General features: G+C 40.4%; 1 protein-coding gene across 4 annotated transcripts in view; it reads right to left on the bottom strand.

The window, feature by feature from the left end:
- PTPRC (protein tyrosine phosphatase receptor type C) overlaps positions 1-20,281 on the bottom strand; it is a 57,209-nt gene extending 36,928 nt beyond the window's left edge. For all 4 annotated transcript variants that reach the window (XM_059478517.1, XM_059478518.1, XM_059478519.1 and 1 more), the window contains exons 1-2: positions 20,216-20,281; positions 20,015-20,130 (exon numbers count right to left, since the gene is read on the bottom strand). In XM_059478517.1, coding sequence (XP_059334500.1) covers positions 20,015-20,081 — 67 coding nt within the window. In that variant the 5' untranslated portion in view covers positions 20,082-20,130; positions 20,216-20,281. The remainder of the gene's footprint in view (positions 1-20,014; positions 20,131-20,215) is intronic.
- Between the last annotated feature and the right edge of the window lie 3,765 nt (positions 20,282-24,046).

The following is a 24,046-nucleotide window of genomic DNA, read 5'->3' as shown; positions in this document are numbered from 1 at the left end:
GCCCAACATTAGCAAGGCAACCAAGAAAAAAAGGAGATTGTAGCATTTTAGTCAGGATTATCAAGAATACCCTAATGAGCATAAGCTTTGAAAAATCTACAAAAAAGTAAAACTCTAGCTTCTGGATTTCCATTTTACCACATAAGATCCTTCTGTAGGATATTCCATGGTGAAGGATGATGGTCAAGAAATTCCATGGTCAAGATGCTCTGCTCATCTGCTGACAAATAATAAATTCTGCCTTGTTAACACAATGTAATCCTTCTTTCCTTTTGGATATAAAATATGTTCTTTATATACATTTACATAAGCAAGACCCAAAGAAATTAAGGACAAATGAACCTTATCTGCAGTGACAAGAGCACAAAGCAGTCTGAAATAATGCAATGAAAGATATGTCCAACTGTTTTTAAGGTTGACAGGGTCAAAAGAAAGCTTTACAAAGACTTTTGAACTTTGAAGAAAATAAGGAACACAATGATCAGGGAATGGAACCCTGTACCAAGGATATAATGTGTTTTTGTTAGGGTACAAATAGCCAACCCTCCAGGGCCACAGCAGATGGTGTAACAGAAAATTGAATTAAAGGCTATTAATTCATTTTTGGCACATGTATGAGGCCAACAGCCACCCCAAAGGAACAGGATTCTCTGATGAATGGAAATGGAACTTATTAACAGAATTGTCCAATGAATGCAAGAAGTGCCACTAATGGTCCCCAACATCTCCTACGCTGAGCTGAGATCCCCTTGCTCAATCCCACATCATGAGTGACTGGAAACTGGCAGATAGAGGAGCTGGCTCTGCAGAGATGAGTGGCTGATGGCTCAGTGGGATGCCACAGCACTTGGTATCATGAGGAACTTCTCACATTAGAACCACTGCAATCTACTTGACCATGGCTTTGGTCTACATTACATGAGGAATAGCAGCCTCTTGCCAGAGCATCGGCCCTCCAGCCAGGAGTGCAAGTGCTTTTACTTGTGCAAAGGTGCACAGTGCTAAAATAGCTTAACTGCCAAGCTTGTTTTGTCTTTCGGTTTTAAGTTACTGGCAGCTGCTAATGAAAGTCATCTTTTACCTCATCAAAGTTAATGAGCTTTGGCACTGCACTCCTGAATGCGGCTGTAAAAGTCCTGCTTCCGCCAGGAGCTGTTACTGCTTGTTCAGGGGCCTCTCTCCTGGCATTGCTGTACTGTGGAATCCTGTCCTTTTTGGCTATGACTCATCACAGTCAGTCAGCCACACAATCTAACTCCCTTTTCAGTTTTAATCAGCTTCAGGTTAGATTTGAGTGGCTTAACTATGGGAGGGCTCCCATTGTCTTGTTTCTGCCTTCAGACCTTAGGGGACAAAGCTGAGAGTCAATGCTGGTATTTATCCATTAGTCAGTTCCAAGTTTTGCTTTGGCAGAGATATAGAGACACCACATAAAGCAGATAAAACCCACTGCAATCCACCACATCAGCAGGAAGGGGCAGGGGAACTATTTTAACACTTAAAAGCAGATAAAACTCTTGCTACATGTGTTTGGTCTGTAGCATAAGTTTGACAAAATGTCTGGTTCTGTTCCTTCCCAGGCTCTGTGTTAATGCTGACACTGACAACAGCTTATGGAGCACAGCTAACATGTGAATGGGCTCAGAGAGGGGGCTTGGGCAGGAGCTGCAGGGCGCCAGTGCCTTCTGCACAGCCACCCAACAATGCTACTCTCCATTGTGCAGCTTAAAATTGCAAAAGCCGTATGGGATTGGCTGCTTTTTGCCCTCTTTTTTGCCTCCTGCCCCCCCTGCCAGCCAATGTAGGAGCTCCTGACTCGATGCTCCTTCAGCAGGTGACCTCTAAACTGCAATGGCCCCACGTTCAGGGGGCTGGTCCCTACCTGCCTGGCTCCTCATTATCTTATCTTTGTGCATCTGATTACAACACACTCAGGAAACACAACTCTGATGATGCCTCCACAGCACAATCTGAAAGATGTGTTCAGTCTAACACTAGTCAAAAACTGACATGCTCTTGCACCAGTTTCACTAGGAACTTACAGCTGCTTCAGACCTGCCACCTAAACTGCCATTTAGGAACCTTGAGAGTTTGCTATCTCTCTTCCAACTGGATCAGAAATTCTGAAATTCAGAGGTGATAAGATCACAAGGATTAATTCAATCTCATACAGAGACAGTAGTTCAGATTTGCTTGCCCAGCAAGCCTGTGATGCATAACCATATTACTATGTTTATCTTCCTGGTCTTGACCAGTTTTCACGGGGATAATAAGGTTTGACTTCAGTAAACTAAGAAGCTCAATTAAAATTTGTACTTCTTTTCAAATGACCTACTGATTTCAGAAGAATTTCCAAAATAGACCACTCAGCCCTATTTAATAACTTATTGCTAAAGTTCAATTAAAGTTGCTAACATTATAGAGTAATAAAAGGAGAATACCTACTTCCCTGGTTAATAACTTAATCTGAAACATATATGTATTTAAAAAATCAAACACAGTTGAATTTTTCAATAATTTTAAGCTGCATATTCAACATCTTTGGTACAAGGGTAACAGATACAGGAACTGGCAGCAAATAATGATTACAGATGTACAAGAAGAGTTGCATTAGCTGTCAGTTTTGTGAATTTATTCCTGTTCACCTGCAAACCTAATATGGCAGAGAAGCAGCCAGAGCTGGTTTTGCTCTTCCTCTGCCGTCACCAGGAAGAGTTGCATGAGCAGAGGGTTAAGCTACCAAGGCACACTTTCAACCGTGCACAGTATAAGGCATATCAAGTATAACTTTTTAGTCTTTGCTGTTTTTTTAACAGCGTTTGGAACTAATGGACTTATTTCAATTTCAATTTCCTGGTATATGGCAGTCAGCAAGAACTAAATGGTGTGACAGGATGTGGGTGCCTGAATTTTATCTCCATTTAGCAAAGCACTGGTCTGCACTTAGCAAAGCAGCTCTCAGCTTGCATTGCCAGCAAGCACCTTCCTATTCCCAGGCAAGGCTGCCTGTCAACCCACAAATGAGTAAACTTCCTCACTAAGCTAAGGGGAATGGTGGCAATGGACAGAAGCATGAACACTTCAGCCTACATTGTTTGAAGACACAGAATTTTGCAAAACAAAAGAACCAGAAAGTGTAGTTGCCCTAATGATTCATTTTTTCTTCATTTTTAGAGTGTTTTTTAGCTACAACGACACAGACAACCATCACAATGACACAAACTTTGTGGTACACTATGGGATGGCAAATATCTAAGAACAGACTGTCATTTCCCTTCTGTGTGCACTGCACAGAATATCCAGAGACTATCTTGGGCCAGGATGAGCAGAGCTGCCCAGTACAAACATCCTAAGTACTTTTTTCTTTTATCCTTCAGCTATTACTATTTCAAGTATTTTTTAACTACTGAAACTTCATTGATCTATCTAAAGTCCAAAGAGCCACCATTATTAAAATGATGATTGCCTGGCTACCTCTACCACAGCAGCTGATGCTCAGGCACCTGTATGTTTTTTTTTTAATTGGAATTTCATATTCATAAGTCCTGCAAGAAATGCTGGGTGAATTCCACAACATTCAGCTCTGAAACTCTTCCTAAAGACAGCACCCACAAGTTGGGTTTTTTTAAGCTTATTCATAAGCTTTTCTTTCCTAAAAGAAAATCTAGCATTAGTTTAAAAAACAAATTTAAAAAAGAAGGCAATAGGTCCCATTTCTGCTCTTCCCCAGTGCTCCCAGAAGCAAACACCTTGTGCTGTTAAACTGCTGGGCCCCCTCCTCACACCACTAACAGATTGTAGCCAACCCTGCCTTCTACTGTTGCCTTAGACTTTCCAGCACTGAACAGGAATCTCTCTGGAGTTGACTGCATGAAAACTTGGTAAAAAGGCACTTTAGTCTTCAGTTTTATTGCTCCTAGTACTTTTTGCAGATCCATTGAGCTATTCACAGCTTTTCTCATACATTGGAATAATATGTTAATTAATTATGGTTTATATGATTTCCTGAATTAATTTCTTCATTTTGGTAATAATTACTTTGAATTTTATCCACAGTAGTAGATATCTTTATTTAGTATCTCTTTAGATGGATTTTGATCTTCAGAAAACCACTACTACCTACACAAACACTCATAACCCAGCCTTTATTTTTTTCTCTGGCTTTACTGCTCCCTCTCCATTTAGCCTGAGGCACACACTTGCACAGTGTGTTGTCATAATTTCCTGAAAGGTTCTAGGATTTCAGTTTATAATTGTATACTTTCTTTCCATACATTCTGAAATGCTTTCTCCTAGAGCTAACTTTTAAACTCTTGTCCTAGAGAAGACCAGAGCTCATGTTCTGCACAAATAGCACTGGGGATTTCAAAGGAGATGTAACTTTTACTGTTTAAATTACACCCAGAAGATAGCATATATACTTTCAATACATTGCATTTATGTAACATGCTCAAATCTCTCACTTTCTAAGTGTGCATATATTTTTACAATACTAACTCCAAATACTACTCATAATACAGAAGCTCTTCATGGTGTATCTCTGCCACTGCCTTAAACTGTGCAAGCAGTCCTTTGGTTAGGTATGCTGGGAGCTTGATACAACTCAGTGAATTAACTCTTCTTTGTATGCCAAATTTCCAGTCTAACTTCATGGTGTTTGCAGTGAGATTCTACAAATGTGTGCCTTGTCCTCATAAAGAAGTATGCAAACTCAATTAGTGTGCACTCCCAAGCACTGGGAATGGAGGATTATTCAGACCATTAAGACAAATCACTGCATCTGCACATTGTTACCTGTGCTTTTTTAAAGTAGAATATATCCTCTGTGAAAAGGTATCAGTTAAAACACGACATTAAACCAAGCCATGAGGTTTTTTTAGGTAAAAAGTGGTGACTTACTACAGCAAGAGCAAATCAGTCACTGGAAAAATTGCACACTGCCCAAGAGTATGATGAAAGGCATCCAAATGGCCGCAAGTTCCATCCTTCATGCAGCAGTAGAAATGGATGAATATCACTATACCAACAATCCTGACAATGCTTCCAAGATTGCAGGTCCAGATCAAGCACCTGACACCAAAGGGGAAGCACCTCCATCTGCCCCACTACATGAAGGAAGCCTAAACCTGCAGAAGAGATGGAAGCAGCCACGTGTGTCAGGGTGACTTCCTGGACAGCCAGAGGGCTGACAGCCAGGCAAGGATGTCACACCATACTCCTCTCCTACCTTATCATTTTTATAGATTTCTTTTTATTTCATAGTTTGCATAATTAAGCTTTTTGAAAAGATCCCTATTAATCAGTTTCTCTAATTTACACTTTAAAACCCCTTATTATTAAAGAAAAAAAATATCTGCATAACAAAATTACAAATATTAGAAAACAGCAAAAACCAGTTATTTCAATAAAGTTGCCCTGACAAACAGATCATAAATGCCAGTGGAAAGAAATACAGAAAATTCATTCTGTTTAATTATTAATCTGCTGACAGCACAAAGGTAATGCAATGGACCTGGGTGCGTCCTTGAAATTGTAAGCAGGAAAGTGGTCAGAATTTGTTTTGCAGAAGATGAACAACCCCTGCATCTCCACAAAACCCTTTGAACCTCCCAGATGTGGAAAATCTGCCCACTGTGGTGTTTAAATTTCTTTTTTGTTTCTGTAGCATGCAGACAATTCCTATCCAAATTGAGAAACTAAGCAATCTCTTTTATTTCCTCTGTTTTCCCCATAACAAGGCTTCACCTGTGAAGAAGGCACAAACTGGGCTGATGCTTGCCAACTTGATCATTATATTAATAAATCCATCAAAACAACATTAGAAAGACTCCCAGTAAGACTGCAAGCACTGGACAATAAAACAATATTAAATCTACTTCTTTTTAATAAAGAATCATCAAAGAGCTGAAATTCAGAAAGAATTTTCAATATTAAAACAACAGCAGGAATTATAAAGATAATGAGTAGAGAGACCAAGCTAGGATGTATTTGCAATCAAACTGGTTTCTCCTCCAGCAACTGCATTGTGAAGCATCTAGACGGAATCTGTGGTCAAGAAACATCTAACATTTCAAAAACTCAGCATCACACACTGTCAGCCATTCCCAGGATTATTATGAGTGAAATCTCCTGTCTCTATATGACAAGAAGTCATAGGGATTTGGATTTGAGCTTGTTTTTGAGCCAAAAGCTTTGAAGCACTTTTTGTTCTGAAACATGGCATCACAATGAATTTTGTGACAGATCATTTCCCTAATGATCACATTTCCTGTAGTGAGGCTTTTCATCTTCCTCTATGACTGCACCAACACTGCAACAACACACACTCTGCAACACCTTCCACCTCCAGTGAAAAGGCTCTTACAGTCCCTTAGATTGAAAGAGGACTCAAAGAAATGTGTCACTCTGACTTAAGCCCTGGATCAGACCCTGCATCACCAGCACAGCTGTTTGATTTGGGGGTTGGACTTATTTCACAAGAAAGGTAGATGGTAACATCTATAACAAACTGTCTCACTAAGACCTACCATCATCCTTGTCATGTTAATTCTCATTTGCATTTGCCTCCTGCAATGCCACAATAATTCCAGATCAGAAAATAAATGGAGCTGCTAAACATAGTGAGCCCTGCTATAAAATTACTGAGACATCACTGACATCACTCTGGTCTTGATTTACTCTTGCTCATGTTCATTAAAAAATGCCACCCTCTGATGTGACCCAACTGTCCAAACAACACCCTTTTATTTGTGCTCAATTTAATAACTCTGAGTGGAATTAGGCAGAAATTTTCTTCTGAAGATGAAGAAATTCTCTCCCAGGAAAAAGGATTAATGCCCTCAAGTCCTCCTGCAGTAGTCTTTGCTGAATTTCACATTAAGTTCTTGTGTCCACCCTTACTTGGATGACAAGTACTTTATGCAGAAGGTTGACCCAGGAACAGGCCTCCTACCATGCTGCTGATTGACCAAGAGGGTTCATTAAATTAATGGTTCATTTCATGCATTAATCAGTGTTATACTCTCAATTTGGGCTGTTCAATATGGCTTTTTGCTTCAGTTTTCTGCAAACTATGTGACTTCCTTTACGAAATTACAGTCACAAACAATCAACTTCAATGTTTGGATTTAAAAATACTCCTTTTTTCTTCATTTTGGACCCTCTTTTTTTTTTTTTTGGCTCCTTACTCAGCAAAAGTAAGAGCTTTTCTTTTTTTTTCAGCAGCTTTTCAAGTGACATTTTGGAAGTCAGCTATCTGAATGTCTCCATTTAACACAGAAATAATCACTATTACTTACTAAATTGTTCTGAGCTCTGTGGAACAGTAAGACATTTAGAAAGGTGCACTGAAGTCTGTTTATGAAGTAGAAATATTTTATATCAGCTCCATGAGCACTATAATCCTTTCTCTAAGCAGAATTCCTCCCCCGACACCTATAAGAATTGCCTATACTCTTTCTTAGACTGGAAGAATGAGAATGTTCTGCCTACACTTCCTGGAAACTGTGCCTAGGCCTGCGTGTCTACTTTTATCAAAATATCCATCAAAGGTCAGGTAACTTTCATACTCATCTGGAGACAAAGATGCTACCTATCCTAATGAATCAGAGAGTGTTAGTGATTTTTCCCTCAAAAACAGATCAGATATAATCACTAAGAAAATGAAGTGCACTATTTCCACGACTGTTTCCAAGCATGCTCAGAATTACAATGGTAGCAGATTCCACAGCTTCTGTCACTGTGGCCCTCCAATCAGCTCTTCCCTGGCTTTGGAGCTGGGGGCAGGGGACAAAGGGCTGAGCAGGAATCAGTCAGGATTCCTGGGCTAACTAGAGGGCTAACTAGACTTCTGCACTACTTCTGACAGCTATGACTATGGGCCGAGCACTAGTTTTAAAAAAGAAAAAAGCCAAAAAAGAGAAAAGGGCGAAAAAAATGCTATCACTGAAGAAATGCTGGAGACAAGCCAGTAGGGTTTCATCCTCTTTAGACTAATGCCAAAAGATGATTGTGCCTGCAGTACTAATTTAGTCTTTCATGAGAAACTTCCTGATTTACTGATTTTTTTCTTTCCTGGGAAAGAAAAAAAATGTCTTTTTATAAAGTAAAATAACCTTTACTTGATAAAGTGTTCTGAGCTCTGTGGAACAGTAAGATATTTAGAAAGGTGCACTGAAGTCCATTTATGAAGTAGAAATATTTTATATCAGCTCTATGAGGTGAAAATTTGCTATGATGAACAGGTGTCCCAAGGCTCTTTTCTTTTGCGTTTCCTTTAACAAATAATGTTTACCAGCATCAGGGCTGTTTTTTATAACAAAATCACACACACATAAGCTGTTCCAAAGTCATTGTCCAGGGAGCAAAGATGAATACTCAAGAGCTGGCAAATATCCATTTGTATTGCCAGTCCTTTTCCTTTCCTAACACTGCTGAACATTCACAGAAAGGTTTCATTCCATGATCACAGACTGCTCTTTTGTCCAGCTTAGAACACAGCTCCAGAGCAGGTGGTGAAGATACCTTTCACCTGCAGAGCTGATCCTGTGCTTGAGCCATGGAGTGAGGGAGGCAAAGAGCCCTGAGAACACAGAGATCTCACAGCTAAGTAGGGAAATGGTGGCTTAGCTAACAGGATGAATATTCCAGCTCTCATCAAAGAATTCTTGCATGATGTTACATAATGTACTCAGACTAAATTTCACATGCAGCAAACATTAATAATTGGTCTGTATTTCACAGGTTCCTAATTATACCAGTCTGACTGACAGAAGTGGTGACCTTTCAAAACTGAAAATCAATCTGAGACAAGCACCCCTCTCCTTAAAGCACCCCTAACTTCAGTTAATTTTTCTGATTATTAGACTGATCTTCTCTTTGGGCCATTTTATCATCACAGGTATCAAAATCTGTATGTGTGTTGCACTTAGCTAGAGAAGATCAGCAGCAGCAGCTTCAAAAAACATAAAAAGAAACAAGTATTTCTAGTTGTAGAAAGTTTTCAGTAGCAATTCTGTAAATATGGCCTGAACTGTACATTGAGCAACAGAGATATAAAACACTGAACAGGTTTTCATTCTCTTCACAGAAAAGAGAATCCAGTAAAGGAAAAACTTCTTTCTGAAGTACTGAAGAACTTCCTTCAGTGAAAATACTGATTGCATCCACCACCACTGCAAAGATCTGGTATCAGCCATATGTCAGCTTTATCACTCTGTCACTGCAGTGCTCTTCAAACACTACCTTAGAGATCTAAAGCAATTTTTAAAAAGTGTGTAGGGTTACTGTACCTGTTTCCTTCCCCTTATGGTTACTCATTATCTCGAGGAAAGGCTGTCATAACAGAAGAGATCAGATTTTACAGAAAGATTATATTAATAAACAGTTATTACACACATCTTACACAACACAACTCCATTCAAGGCTCTGCTTACAGCTGTATCTTATCATCAGCTACTGCATTTGCAAACAGAGCCATTCCAAATGCTTAACATTTTATACAAAACCTTTTCACTCAAACTTGCAGCCATCCAGGACCCAAAAGTCCTTATGACCCTGAAATCTTACACTGCAATTAGAAACAACCAATTCCACAAAAACCAAACAAACAAAAACCAAACCAAAACCCCCCAACTCTCTGTAGTGTCCAGTAGATATCTGTAAAAAGATATTCTGTACTGTATTACAGATCCAGGTCACACTTGAATTAATTGCAGATCTTGCATCAACAGATCTTGCATCTACAGAATACACCCTGTGATAATGAGGCAGTATGATTTTTTTTATTTTTTTTTCTTTACAGTCTAAATAAATCAGTTAGATCAATTACAAGTCAAAATAATTTATTATTGCTATTACTATTTATGAGCACTTAGATATGAAAGTGCTGAATGCAACCTGAAATTTTTTTGAACTGAATGTGGAATGTGGAACCTCTCTTGCCCATCCAGATGCTATTCATGTTAGCCCATCTCCTGCAGGCAGAGCAACAGCTACAAGAACTGAGAATCAGGAGGGTGGGATTACATGCTCTCCCATACCAGACAGTGAATGTGTGTGTGTGTTTGTAACACATCATCCACACACTCTGTTGTTTGTTTACTGTATTTCACTCACTGGTGGGGGAATGCAATATGTTAATGAAAGGATTCAACAGCTGGAGAAAATAATCATTGCAAATAAATATAGTGCTTTTGTATGTGACCTGATTTTTTATTGTTTCCACACAGCAAGAGAAAAGCTACCTTTTTACCCACAGTAGTTTCATCATTAAGTTTTATCCCAGGAATACTTACACCAGTTATTGCCATGTATAAAGGTTTTAAGAGCACAATGTGATGATATGTGCAATACATGGGCCTGTATAAGACAGTTTATCTTGAATTCTGGGAATAATTGATTGCATGCTGCTTTGAATGAGGTGCTGTATGTCCCTTTCTCAGAAAAGGAAATAAACAGCACAGGGGATTGTGCAAGTTCTCTGGCTGGCCACATATGCTGCTATCACTTTTTCCATTCTCAGTCTTTCCTTTCACCTCTATAGCATTCCCTTTTAAGAAATATCCATGCTATCCAGAATCAGATCAGAAATTCTTCGAGGACAAGGCCAGACTTCATCCTACATTTGTCCAGCACCTGGCCCAGCAAGACCACAGCTATGGAAAAGAGCCCTCCTAGAAACACAGAAGTGAGACAGTCACAACCACACAGAGGAGCAGCTCCTTCCTGACTTCCCAAGTAGCTCTTTCTTTCCTTTCCAAGTATTCAGAAAAACTCTCAGAAAACATTAACTTGCAGCTGAACACCACAATTTTTCATATTGTGTCAGTGACCAACACATGGAGGTCCTCTGAAAATCTGATCATTTTATTCTATATAAAAACAGCTCCCAAGTGTTTTGGAGCTTACAGTCAAAGCCAGGGGTATCTTTTCCAAACAACTTTCTCAGGCACTTGAAGTTCAAAGACCCCCAGTAGGTTTAAAGGGGAAAAAAAAAAAAAGGCAAACAAAAAAAAACCCAAAACCCAAACCAGCAAAACCAGAAAGTTAAAATAAATTCTGTAGGACACTGAAAAGCCTTTTCAGAGTTTCCACTGACGTCACCACTGAGGTGAGACTCAGGTGAGCAGCAATTCAATTGTGAAGAGAAACAGAGAGCATCACCTGCAGTGAGAGCAACTGAAAATGGCATTACTGACATGCATTTTGTTATGAAAATGTCTCCCTTACTTGGTGAAAAGTGTGGTTTTTAGAAGCCATGGTTTGCAAGCAGTCCTTCCCTCGCCATTTAAGGCACCCTCCCACAATGACAACACACTTGATGACATCCACATTGTAAATGGTTTTCTTTCCAATATTAACACAAAAACTTCGACCAGCTACTGCACCAAACACTTGCCTATTTATTTAGGGCAGTGCAAAACTGCATCTTAGCAGGCCACTGAACTGAGCATTAATTACAGGAGGAAGACAAATGCAGCTGTTTCTTTTTTATTATCTTTTGCAATAATTGATGCACATATCTTGGCATTTTTCTCCTGAACTGTTCTATGATTTCTAATTAATTTAATGCATCATGTGTTGATTCAAAAGGCATCTGTAGATGACTTCCAGAACTGTATGCTTCCATAAATAATATCTTACTACATAGAAAAGAACTTAAATATTTTATCACTTCAAAATCCTCATGGCCGAACCAACCAGTCTGCAGAAAAGTAAAAAATGCTAAATTTGGCATCCAAACAACACAGGGTTTTATGAAAGTTTCATGTCTGAGTATTACAAAGCCTTGATCCGTTACTGTCAAGGTTATATAACTCTTTACAAAATACACATTCACTTCCTTGAGCCACCTCCCTTGTATTCAGCACCATTCCACTGTAAACCTTCTAAACTGTAGAGAGGAAGCTGACACTGGGTTAAACTGTTATTATTCATATTTTTTTTTCTAAGAGCAGGAATACTGGATATCTCTCAGAAACATTTCTTTCTGTCATTTCATTAGCAGACAAACAGCAAAATCAAAAATGCTACTAATGTCTACTAAAGCATATTCTTTCTACTCTTTCACATCTTTCCCTCAAACTTTAACCACATTTCTTACCTCAGACTAAGACACCAGACTGCAGGTGTGTACAGGATGTAGAAAGATCTTTCACTTCTGTTGAGGCAGCACAGTTGAGCACAGCAGCATTAATGAAGCTGCAAACCAAGTCAAGCTGTTTTCTGTACTTGTTAAGCAGTCTGAGATATCCCAAATATCACTCTTTCACTCACACACATTGCATAGGCATGCATATTCACACACTGCATTTTGGGAGGAGGGACCTTGTGTACTGCATACAAGAGATCTAGGGCAATCATCTCTTACTGCCATCAGGGATCGAATAAAAAAAAATCCACGTAATTTAAAAAATACACGTTTCATCATTTAAAGTCTTCCAAGAAAGTATGATATGAATAAAGAAATGCTCCAGATACTCTATCCAAAACTCATTAAAACCAGAAGATTTCTCTAAGATGCATACACATGTGGTTTTGCATTCATTTTAGACATCAAAGGTCTATCTTAAAAGGTTAGTCAAACTGCTGCAGTAGCAGCACTGGTCATCTTTCCTTTGGTCACGTGAGTGTACGATTTTACATTATATGCTGACAAAGTCAACTTGGCCTGCACTTCTCTAGAACAGTTGTTCAGGGTTATAACTGCTACCACTGAGACTCCTAAAACACCTAATTTACTTCTGTCTCTTAGATCTTATTCTAGAAGCCTGACTCTGCTTTTTTGTTTATCTTACACTATTTTTCTCTACATAAATCTTAACTTACAAGCCTCCAGATACAGTTCAGAGTTTAATACTATCTTAAATATTCAATTCAGTTTTGCAGTGTGCATGATTACCTGGAAAGGCAATGCTAGCCCGATATTTTTGTTACATCTCAGCTGAGGTTCTGTATTATATACTTCTCTGAGTGTAAAAATCTTTGAACTCATACAGGACATATGCTCCAGTTAACTAACTACTATTTCCTTATATATTTTACAAAGAGCTTCATTGTATGGCTTCATTTTTCTATTAGACAGCTATTTTGATTATTTCTCTTACTGTCAGGAAAAGATTCTATTTCAAAAGGCAATTAAAAATATTCCTCCATGGAGTCCACATTTTTGAAACAACAAAAAAGTCATTCATGCCCTAAAAAAGGTACCTCTAGAGCTCTTTGCAAGGCAGTGGGATTATGAATGAAGAACAGACAGATTGTGAGAGAAGTCTTTGAAACTAAAGAATAGAAACCTAAGCAGGCAGGCCAGCCGAGAAGGCACTGACACAGAGGGAATAACTGCAAGAACAGTACTGCAAAGTAGTGGTATAAAAGAAAAGAAGTGGATCCTGTTAGCTATACAACACTATGGATAATATAAGCTAGCACTGAAGTGCTCACAGCTAGTTTCTAAAATCCTGGCATTGAAGGCCCCAAACTGCTTTACTTGAAAGGGAAAAAAGCCTAGAAATAGATAAAATGCTGTAACAGTTACTGAAACACCAGTGAAAAAGACCTGTTTGCAAGTGCATGGATAGCCTGGAAATACATCAGGACATGCAGGCTAAAAGAACAGTCAAGTTGCAGGGAAATAAACAACTTTTGTAACTGTATCTGTTATTTTAATCTTGATATTTACAGGAGGAAGTCAGAGTTTTGCCACTCCTTAAAACTTCTCATCTTTTTTTTTTTTTTTTTGCACAGAAGTGTTTCAGGGCCTAAACTGAGCTTTGTGAGGCAATTACTTCCTCCAAAATATACTGGATGCACTTAATAAGTTTGTCTGAAAGAAAAAGCCTGCTTGATTTCTGTTGTATAGGACTTAAGATAAATCAGTGTGAGCGATGGGTGTCTCAGGAGGATGCAGGAAGCAGCAGAGCTCGGGGACAATCGCTGTCTCACGGGCAGAGTGGCAGTCACAGCGCCAGCAGCCAGCTCGGGGAGCCCATCTGCTCTGAGCAGGCACGAACACCCGCCCAGCCCTGCCTAAGCCATGCACTCCTGTAACACACGGCCTCTGCTGGGGCTCAGAGGAGCTCACAGCCACTGAGCTGAAATGCTAGCAAGCCTTGTCCAGCACTTCACACCTTCCTGCAGCACTTCTCACTCCTCTGCTGTTTTGGGTTCCATCTCTGCAGCCACCCCCGTGCTGTGCTCTCCCCACTTTGGTTCTCACCCTAGGACTGGCAGCAGAGGAGGAACAGCCTCCCAAAGAAGGCAGAATGACTAAGTCTGCCCTTCTCTAACATGCCGACACTTCAGAGATACATGAGCTAACTACACCAGGTAGTTGACTGAGTACAGAGAGTCAAGCCATGTCAGCAGACTTCAACGTGGGTGAATTTCTTCTGCCTTCCTGGCAGACCAGATTTATGCTTCTGAATATTAACTCCTAAAGTAGATAGAGAATGTAAACAGAGAAGAAACATTTCCATGGTTTGCTGTTCTCTCCTAGCTCCCAGCAGGATTCAATAAATACCACAATGCAGCTGCACAGCAAAGGAAAACAACATATATACAATGTATTCCTATCTTCAGCGTGGAGACTGCCGCTGCTTTAATGCATACACATGCTACTGGACTAGCAGGCAGTTCTGAAGAGAGGTCATGGGAGTCAGAAAAACAGAGCTTGATTCCTGACACTCAGCACATTTGGAAAATCACTTCATCCTGTTTCCTCCACCCATTTCTTCTGCCTTATTTCATTATACATGCAGTATTTCTAACATGCTTGCTGTTGATTTGTTTTTCAGAACCTTAACATATAAATAAAAGTTCACCAAATTAACACTAAAGGAAATGGTTCCAAATACCAAACCACCAAGAGCTGGACCCTCTTTAGAACTGGTCTCTGCATGACAGTTCTTTTGGCTTTAGGAATACACTGGTAAAATATTCTTAGTATATCAATATACTGATGTGAGTGAACAAAAATGAACCAAATATGTCTTTTCCCTACTATGTAAGAAAGACTCGCTAGTCCAAAACCAATGTCCCTTGTGCTGTCTGCATCAACAGATAAACCTATAGCACATCCACAACCCAGCCATCTGCTTGTTATGTTTGAACAGGTCTAGGTTAATGAGTAAAAATAAATCAAATATTTAGTCAAAATCTGTATCTAATTCCAGAAAGTACGTTGTTCAGCCAGAGTTCTGCTGAGCTCCAACCAACCTGTGTCCTGCCTGTAGCTTAGGTATGACACCAGGAGGAAACTGAACTCCTTCCAGCTCAGCAGTTGTGTCTGGCCAGCCCAGGGAGCGAGCAGAGCTGCCAGGCACCTGTGTGCACACCTCTCCCTGCCTCCATTCACTGGGAATAAAGCACTGGGGTGGTGCACAGTGTGTAAAGCAGTTTGTTGTAAAGGGTTAAGAGGTCCCTAAGCACAGGACTCTGGGGTATGCATTTCTGAAACCCTCGAGTGTACCAGTACAACAAAAAAGAACAGTCCCAAACAGAACCTGCAGTGGGGCATCTGTAAGAGGACAGCATCAGTGGTGATGCTCTTCACTTTCTCCTACCTTAATATACATTCTCCTGCCAGAGCAATTCCCCTTATATTTTATCCCACACATAAAATGAACCAATATTACCAAGTCCCACTGCTTAAAAAATTCAGTTGGCCAGACTCTTGCCAAGGGTATAGACTTGCCTGTGAAAAAGATTTTAATGGAAAACCAGAGCCATAGGATAAGCTATCTGAAAAGAAAATGTAACACTTCCAGCTGGAAACTTGCACAGCTCGAGCATGGAGACAACATGACCAGAATTTCAGGTTTTGACTGGGGTAGAGTTAATTTTCTTCACATTATCTATCTTGGGGCAATGTTTGGATTTATGGTGAGAAATGGGGTTAATAATCCAGAGATGTTTTCATTACTGCTGAGCAGCGCTTACACAGTCAATGCTTTTCCTGCTTCTCTTACCACCCCACTACGGAAGGAGATTGTGGGTGCACAACAAGCTGGGAGAGGACACAGCTGGGACAAGTGACCCAACTGCCCAAAGAGATATTACATATGGCATCATGCTCAGTACTGGGAGCTGAAGGAAGGAGGAAGTGGGGACATTCAGAGTGATAGCATTTTTGTTCCCAAGTAACATGCAATGGTGCCCTGCTTTCCTGAGGATGGCTGAACACCTGCCTGCCCAGAAGAAACAGTGAATTGATTCCTTACTTTTTGTTCTTCTTTACCTATTAAACTGTCTTTATCTCAACCCACGATTTTTCTCACCTTTTCATCCAATCCCACTGGGAGGCAGTGAGCCTGCAGCTGTGTAGGGCTGAGTTACCACCTCAGGTTAAACCACAACAGCTCCTTTTGATGCCCAAAAGAGCTCAGAAGGTTCAAGATAAGAGCTTTGATTGGAATGTGTTAGATGGAATTTATAGCTGTTGTTGCTCTTTGGCTGCGCCTGTGCTTGCCCTGGGCTTGATGCCTTACAGTACATCAGTGCAGTGCTCATCTGTGGCTGCTTTTTGCTTTCCCTCTGTGGTGTTGCTGATCCCCTCACTCTGCTGTGCTTGAGGACATTTTGAGGACAGCCATGGTGCTGCACAGGGACTGGCACATGGCCAGGGCATCGCTGCTGTTTCTGTGCTGCAGTGCTGGATATACTGGAACTCCAGTGTGAGCTTGAGTCAAAGGGACTGTGACCTGTGGGTGAGCCCAAGCGGGAGCAGGATGTCCTGAAGCTTCTCTGGCCATTAATAAGTCCACAGCAGAGCAGGTACCTCTGGAAGTGCCTGTGGCTGGGGCCATGGCTGTGTCAATGGACAGCAGGGGCACCTCTGAAGGCCTCAGGGGCCAAGGCCAGCTCTGTGCTGCAGCAGGGACACCTTGAAGCACCAGCGGCTGTTCATGGGGCCCTGCTGGAGCACCTTGAAGGGTGGGGCCATGGACAAACCCACAGCAGGGCAGGAGCAGCCTGCAGGGACTGCAGCCAGGAGCAAGGCCAGGCTGGACAGGTTTGCTTTCTGAGAGGACAGTGGCTGTGGGTGAGGCCGTGCTGGGGGAGGTCTATCTCCAAAGGTCAGGGCTGTGGACAGGACTGTGCTGGAACAGCTGCCCCTCAGAGCTCCTTGGCTGTGGATAACCCCATACACCAGCACGTGTGTCTGAAGAGACTGCCTCATAGACAAGGCTCCACCTGGAGTACGTACAACCCTAAGGGACTGCAGTCTGTGGGTAAACCCAAGCTGGAATAAGGGCAAGGGGAAGAGTTCATTGCATTGTTAAACCCAATAGGGAGTGGGTAAGAGATTGTAGTAGAAATACCTTTAAATTGTTGTAATTTGAATTGCATGTTATAGGAATTATTGTAACAAGAACCACCCAAACCTATGGAGGAAAAACCTTACAAGGAACAGAGCAAGTGCACCAGGAACCCAAATTGAGCTGGCTTTGATGCCCAATAACCACAAAACAAATCACCTCTCCTGTCCTGAGTATCACCACAACACAGAGCCCAAGTCATGGACCAAAGGGACTCAATGGAGGTGTGGTGGACATCTCATGAACACTTGGCAGTGGTGTCTGTGTATTACACCAAAGGATGGGAAGGCAGGTGATGGTTATCTACCTCTATTATCAACATGGTTTTCAGCACAAACCCATACTAGCTACTGTGTCCAGTACACTTTCCCAGACAAAACCAGCACAGAGTGCCTGCGGAAGTTTGATACTTTTAACTTGGGGGGAAAAAAAAGTCACACCCAAAACTATCAAGCAATTATTTAGTTTCCTGAAATAAAGGAAGTGGCTCAAAACTGGGCGAAAGCTTTTGAAAGCTGTCAAATTGCTAAAACATTTGTGGAGAAGGGGGGAAATTTAAAATAATGATTTAATGGAAACAGTGCTTGTTCTGCTAGTATTTCTTTTTTTCTAAAGGGAAGCAAAAGTGTTTTTCTGATTTTTCTGGCTTGGGTTAGGGGTTTTTGGGGGAGGGCTTTGGGGTATTAGTCGTTTTTTTAGGGTTTTTGATTACTACTATATGTCTCTTTCTTATCAGAAAAATTAATTGGACACATGCTCTTTATTTGAGGGATTTACACCATGAAAAGGCCTTTGTGCAGGCTCTAACTTCTATTTTGTTTGGTTTAATGTAGTTTGATGCTCTAAAATGTGGATTGGTGATTACAGAAATTAAGTGATATTCTATAGGATGTCTGAGCTTGTGGAGGAAGTAAGACAACATTGAAATTTCTCCTGCTAAGTTTTCAAAATCACTAGGTACAATAGGTTGCTGGAAAATAATTTTAGCAATAACAAAAGTCCAAATGCCCATCAAACACTTATAGTCAAGTGCCTGATAAGTGATTGCCATAAAACCAAAGCCTACGCCATCCTTTCTAATTGCAGCTCCTCCATTAACAAACCCCTCCCTAAGAGACTGCCCAGTGTCCCTTGGCCACAAGGCACAGCAATCTGCACAGCAAATATGAAGTATAATGGCTCTGTCACCCTGTACTTGATACTACAGCATGAGATTTAATTAAGTGTAGTAAAGAGGAGTTAAAATATTTCCTTGAGGCTCTTCAGTTTAGAAAATGTAGGGATGAACTGGCTCACATCAGACTACTGTTGTGAACAGAGAAAAATAAATATTACTAGAAATAAAAAGTTACTACCCATTTATCTGTCTTCCAGCCCTCTCTGTCAGCTAACATGTTGACTGACTGTGGAGGTGGCTGAGAGCAGACAGTAACCTGCCTTTTCTGGAGAAAAGGTAGCAGTGGGAAGTCTCAGAAGGACTTATAAAATGGAAAGTAGGACAGCAGATAAAAAAAAAAAAAAACTATAGGAAAAGCAAGAGCTTTTGTTCTCTTCCTCTACAGTGCAGCATTCACTTGTTTTCTTATAATCTCCAGCAGCTATCAACCAGATTTATGCAGTGCTGTCTGTTCAGAGACTTTGAGGGACAAGAGAGCTAATGCTCAGGCTTCAAATGCTCTTCTTAGCTGGTTATCAACTAAAGGCAGATCATTTTGTTGCTTACATCAGTATAAACCTGGAGTTACTATAGTGAACATGAGGGTAGAAGCATGAATAAATTCAATGTAAACAAAAAGATATTTCAGCCCTACATATAACTGGCTGCCATTTCAGAAAAAATATTTCAAGCCACTTTGTGTCTGCCATCAACTATCTCAAATTACATTACTAGCTAAACTGATGGAAGATACATATACATAAAATGTTGCATTTTCTTCTGAAGAAAATATTTTCTTGAACAGGAAAAAAAATTATTTTCTTTACATTAAGTATTACCTCAAGACTAATTGCTTTTCTTGCTACTCTTTATCTGTAACATCGAACATGTTTTGCAAGATCATCCTCTTGAGCTCGATCTTTCTCTTAAAAAGTCAAGCAACAAATTCACCAGCACTAAGGTAATTAAATATTCCAAAGACTATTTAAGGAGCAGTTTTTACAAAGAAAATAAATAATGTTTTAAAAAATAAGTAATTTACCAATAGTAGAGATTAATTTACAACTTTTAGAACATGTTACTAACCCTCCTGCAGTAAAAAGAATCAAAACTTGAGGAACTGTAAGCAGATTCTGTGATCAGGGAGTAGCTAACATTGATGGGAAGACTTTTTTCTTGAAGGATTTAAACACAGAAAACCAGTACTACATCATGAGATGAAGCTGAACATGAAAACTACACGGAACAGGTTTATAGAAGAGACCTAAAGGTATTCTTTTTCAAATTCAGCTACAAATGTGGTTGTTGTTTTAAATGGTCTGTCTAACTCTCACATGGGACCACGCGGGAGACATTTTAGCCTCATACATGATGCACCAGTCCTCCTGACCTAGGTTCTTACACCACTGCATACAATTGCATTCTAATTTCTGAACCAAGATGGTATTTCTGCACTTTGCAAAGCTTTTCACTGGTTTTACATCTACAGAGGATACTGAGGGATCAAAATGAGAGAAAGAAAGATCAGATTGCGACCTACCTTTGAGAAAAGCATCCTGTCCCAGGAATGCAACACCAAATGCTAAGAGTTTAAGCCACAAAAACATGGTTATTTCTGGAAATCAGGCGTATCCTTATGAAACAGCATGTGTCTCTCTGGAAAGCAAAATAAATGTTATCTGTCTGCAAAAGAATTTCTTCACAAAACTTGAACCCAGAAGGAGACTAACTAGGCACATACATTGCACTGCCTGCTTATCTGTGAAGGAGCTGCTTCCTCTGTTACCCTAACTAACCACTCGCAAACTCGCAATGCACTGTAGTGATGTCAGAGAAAATTACTTCTTCAAAAAAACTTCTTTCAGTTTCCAGGAAGTCAAAGGGGTTTTTCTTAGGTTCCTGCAGTAATACTTAGCTTCCTTAATTCAACTAAAGTAGATTATTTTCAGCTATTTCTCCCCTTGTACTTAGGAGCTACACAAGACTTCACTTTTCATAGGACTGGATTTAGCAAAGTCACTTTTTTCCCATCATGTGCACTTTCCTTCTCACATTCACGGATTCCCATATATGTTATGTATGTTTCTTGAGAGAAAGAGAAACCCTAACTATGAGTCACCAAAACACTTATTCTGACAACAAGGCCTTCATAAAAATGCATCCTCAGGTGAAGTAATGATGATTAAATGAAAACCATTGAAACATGGGGTTGAACTAGATGATCTCTAGAGGCCCAGTCCAACCCCTAACTATTTTGTGATTTGGTGGGATGTATTTCTGAATCTTTCTACAAGGATGTTCTTCTGGGTATAACAGTCATACACAACAAATGGATAGAGGCAGTCCAGTTCTGTTTTCTGCAATGTTTAGAATTGGAGAACTCAATACAATTCTTTACCATGGTAGTGCAGGAGAATTGTTGTTGCTTTCATGGACTTAATACAAGGTACAGCACAGGCATTTTCCCTCACTGCATGCACTGAGGCAGTTCTCAACAAATTGGTAAGAAATGTCCCTTTTGGTAACAAATGTCCCTGGTAGATTACAAAGGGAAGAAATGTTTGATTGCTTCTCTTATTGAAGATCTCCAAGGTTCTAAAAGAACCAGCAGAACTCTGTCATAAGACAGATAAAGAAGAGAATACCTTTGTGCTGCCTATTCCTAAGTCCTTCAGAGACTTCCTAACAACACACAGGAAAAGGTTGCAAAAATTCACTTAATTCACAAATGACATGACTGAATCAAACTCCTCAGAAGATTAAATACATCTTCTACAATTTTGAGTCAAGTCTTACAACACAGACCAAAATCTTAGCTTTCATTAAGCAGTATGTCTTCATACAAAGTGGCTGTAATAATAATTATATTTTAAATGTGTTCAGAACAAAACTGATCCAATGATATTGACACTCCAAATACTCTAATTTTGATATAAAATAACCTCATCATTCTGGAGTTGTCACAAATTAAATTTGGACTACAGCCATACACTGCCTGCAGCCCTGACATCTCAGTCCCTTTTATCCTAGACAAAAGCAGGACACCAGCACAGCTGACATGTGCCATCTGATGGGCAGAGTGCATGCCAGCCTGTGAAGAATCTCTCATAAAGGTTCTCAAAGAGAACCAGGCTCTGTTCCCACCTGACCTTCCCCAGTAGTTTTATACAATCTCCACTCAACTCTAGTTGCAACCCCAAGACAAATTCCTGCAGAATGGATCTTTTCTGGCTGTGAGATATTTACAGAGCTTCCACAGCACTGAAATATTGCACTATGCCCTATATATTATTTAGTGAAAACATCACACTCTCCAGTGATCCCACTGTTCTAGGTATACTGCTAACCATAAACTATCAGCTGTTAAAATTAATGACCAAAGTTACAAATTTACAAAAGGAGGATACAGAACTGTTGGAGCAAGTCCAGAGGAGGGTCACAAAGCTGATAAGAGGATTGGAGCACCTTCCCTATGAAAACAGACTGGGAAGGTTGTGGCTGTTAGCCTGAAGAAAGTCATGTGAAGACCTTGTCTGAAGGGGCCTAGAGGGAAGCCAAAGGACACTTCACCAAGAAGTGTAGTGACAGGACAAGGAATAACAGGTACAAGTTGAAAGAAGGGAAATTTAGGTTAGATATTAGGAAGAAAATCTTTAGTGTGAGGATCGTTACTGGAGCAGTTTGTCCAGGGAGGCTGTGGATGTCCAAACACTGGTAGTGTTCAAGGCCAGGTTGGCTAAGGCCTTGGGCAGCCTGGTCTAGTGGAGATCTCTCTGCCCACTAAAGGAGGGTTGAAACTGGATGATCTTCAAGGGCCCTTCCAATTTTAACATTCTATGATTCTGTTAGAACTCGTGAAGTCTTTTTCCAGACACAAACTGCAGTCTCCTTTCCCAAGGTTAAATCCAGAACTTTCCTTTTGAGGGAAGGAGAGAATTAATTTACTCCACTTGCACATTAAACAATGGACTGTTAAAATAAATCCTTTATCAGGACAGAGCCTGAATTTTTAATTGGCCAACATGATTATGTCAGTATGTAACTACAGCAGTATACTTCCCCTGTCCTGGAAAGAATCAAAGCCAGAACCACCCACTTGTATTAATAAGGATTTCTAAAATGACATTAAAAATGTGCAGCTGCTAAAGTTACCCACTTCTTTGGAAGTCTTTCTCTTTTGTACTCATCCCCCTGGGTAACCTGGGAGGGAGGGTCTGGTTCTCTCACTGCTAATAAGACCACAGCACTGGAGCCAGGAGCTGTGATCCTCAAAACACTCCACACACCCATCTACGTGCACAGCCTCTCATCAGACAGCAGACAAAACTGCTGTAGGTGCTCAGTGACTGATGCTAGACTGTGCAAAAGCTCTGCCCAGATTCCAAACAGTCTTGAGCTAGCTGAGAGACACTAAAGTCTCTCATAGCCTCCACAGTCCCTGCTAACTTGCCTTCTACCAGGAAGTGTTTCTGTAGCTCTGTTTTGTAAGTGGTGTGGCCCAGAGGCATCAGACTGCAGGGTGTGACAGAGAGAAAGGGGACAAGCACGAATGCGTGACACTTCTGCCCCAGAACAACTCCACCATATGCTAATGCAGCTAAAACATACTTTATTATTCTTTGGGGAGAAGCCAAGGAGCTGCCTCCTATTCCAGTGAATGGTAGAGCAAAGTAGAGAACATCCATAAAGCTCACCACTATTTACCCTAAAAGAAGGAAAAGCATGAACTCTTCAACCATGAGATATTATTCAGAGAGTCCCTTTTTCTACTCCAAGAGTGTTCTCCAAACCATTCCCTATCTCTGCCTGGTACTACTGAGCCAGGAGGAAATAGACTGGAAATATTAAAGCAAGGCAACAGTAGCAGTAACCAGGGTATAAACAGCATCTTAATACAGCCACAAGTCAAATAAATCTGTGTCACAGGTTGCCCCCAAAGATTGGCCCACCCTGCATCTGCCACCAGATACCAACAGCCACACTTCCCCTGCACTCTGACACCTACGGGGCCTCTGCCACCCACAAATGACCATTAGTGCTCAGTGTGTTTAATGCCACACAATAAACACAGGAAGCAGGACTGAAAGATGCCAGTGAAACCTCACTCTTTTTGTTCTCTCTTCATATGTTTCATGCTGCTCAATTTCACCCTGTGTTCATTTCCCTAAGAGTTTAGCCAGATAACACTGCAGCATTCACATTCCTCACACAACACAGCTTCTGAGTCCAGATTATTGAAGTCATTATGGTTTCACTTTGGCATCCATCACCAAGAATTTTAACTGGGATTTATTTGGTTTTTGGAGGGTATAATGGCATGGAGGGGGAAGATTAATTCAGGCAATGGTGTTCTTCACTGGTACCTAAACCTAATGCTGTTTTCTGTTAATGTGTTTACAAAATGTAATATGAATTAGTTTTCGTGTTTTCCTTTTGTTCAGAGGCCTTGAAAGAATAAATTACAAAGCATGTAACTAAATAAAAAGTAAATTCTCTACATACTCCATACATCATTTGCATTTAAAGTAATGCAGATTTCTTTTTGCATAATTTCCCTTGCACTGAAGTTATC

This window comes from Ammospiza nelsoni, chromosome 9, assembly GCF_027579445.1.
Source record: "Ammospiza nelsoni isolate bAmmNel1 chromosome 9, bAmmNel1.pri, whole genome shotgun sequence".
Taxonomy (NCBI): domain Eukaryota; kingdom Metazoa; phylum Chordata; class Aves; order Passeriformes; family Passerellidae; genus Ammospiza; species Ammospiza nelsoni.
Note: the sequence above shows the minus strand (reverse complement) of the source record. Positions and strands in the feature narration are given on the sequence as shown.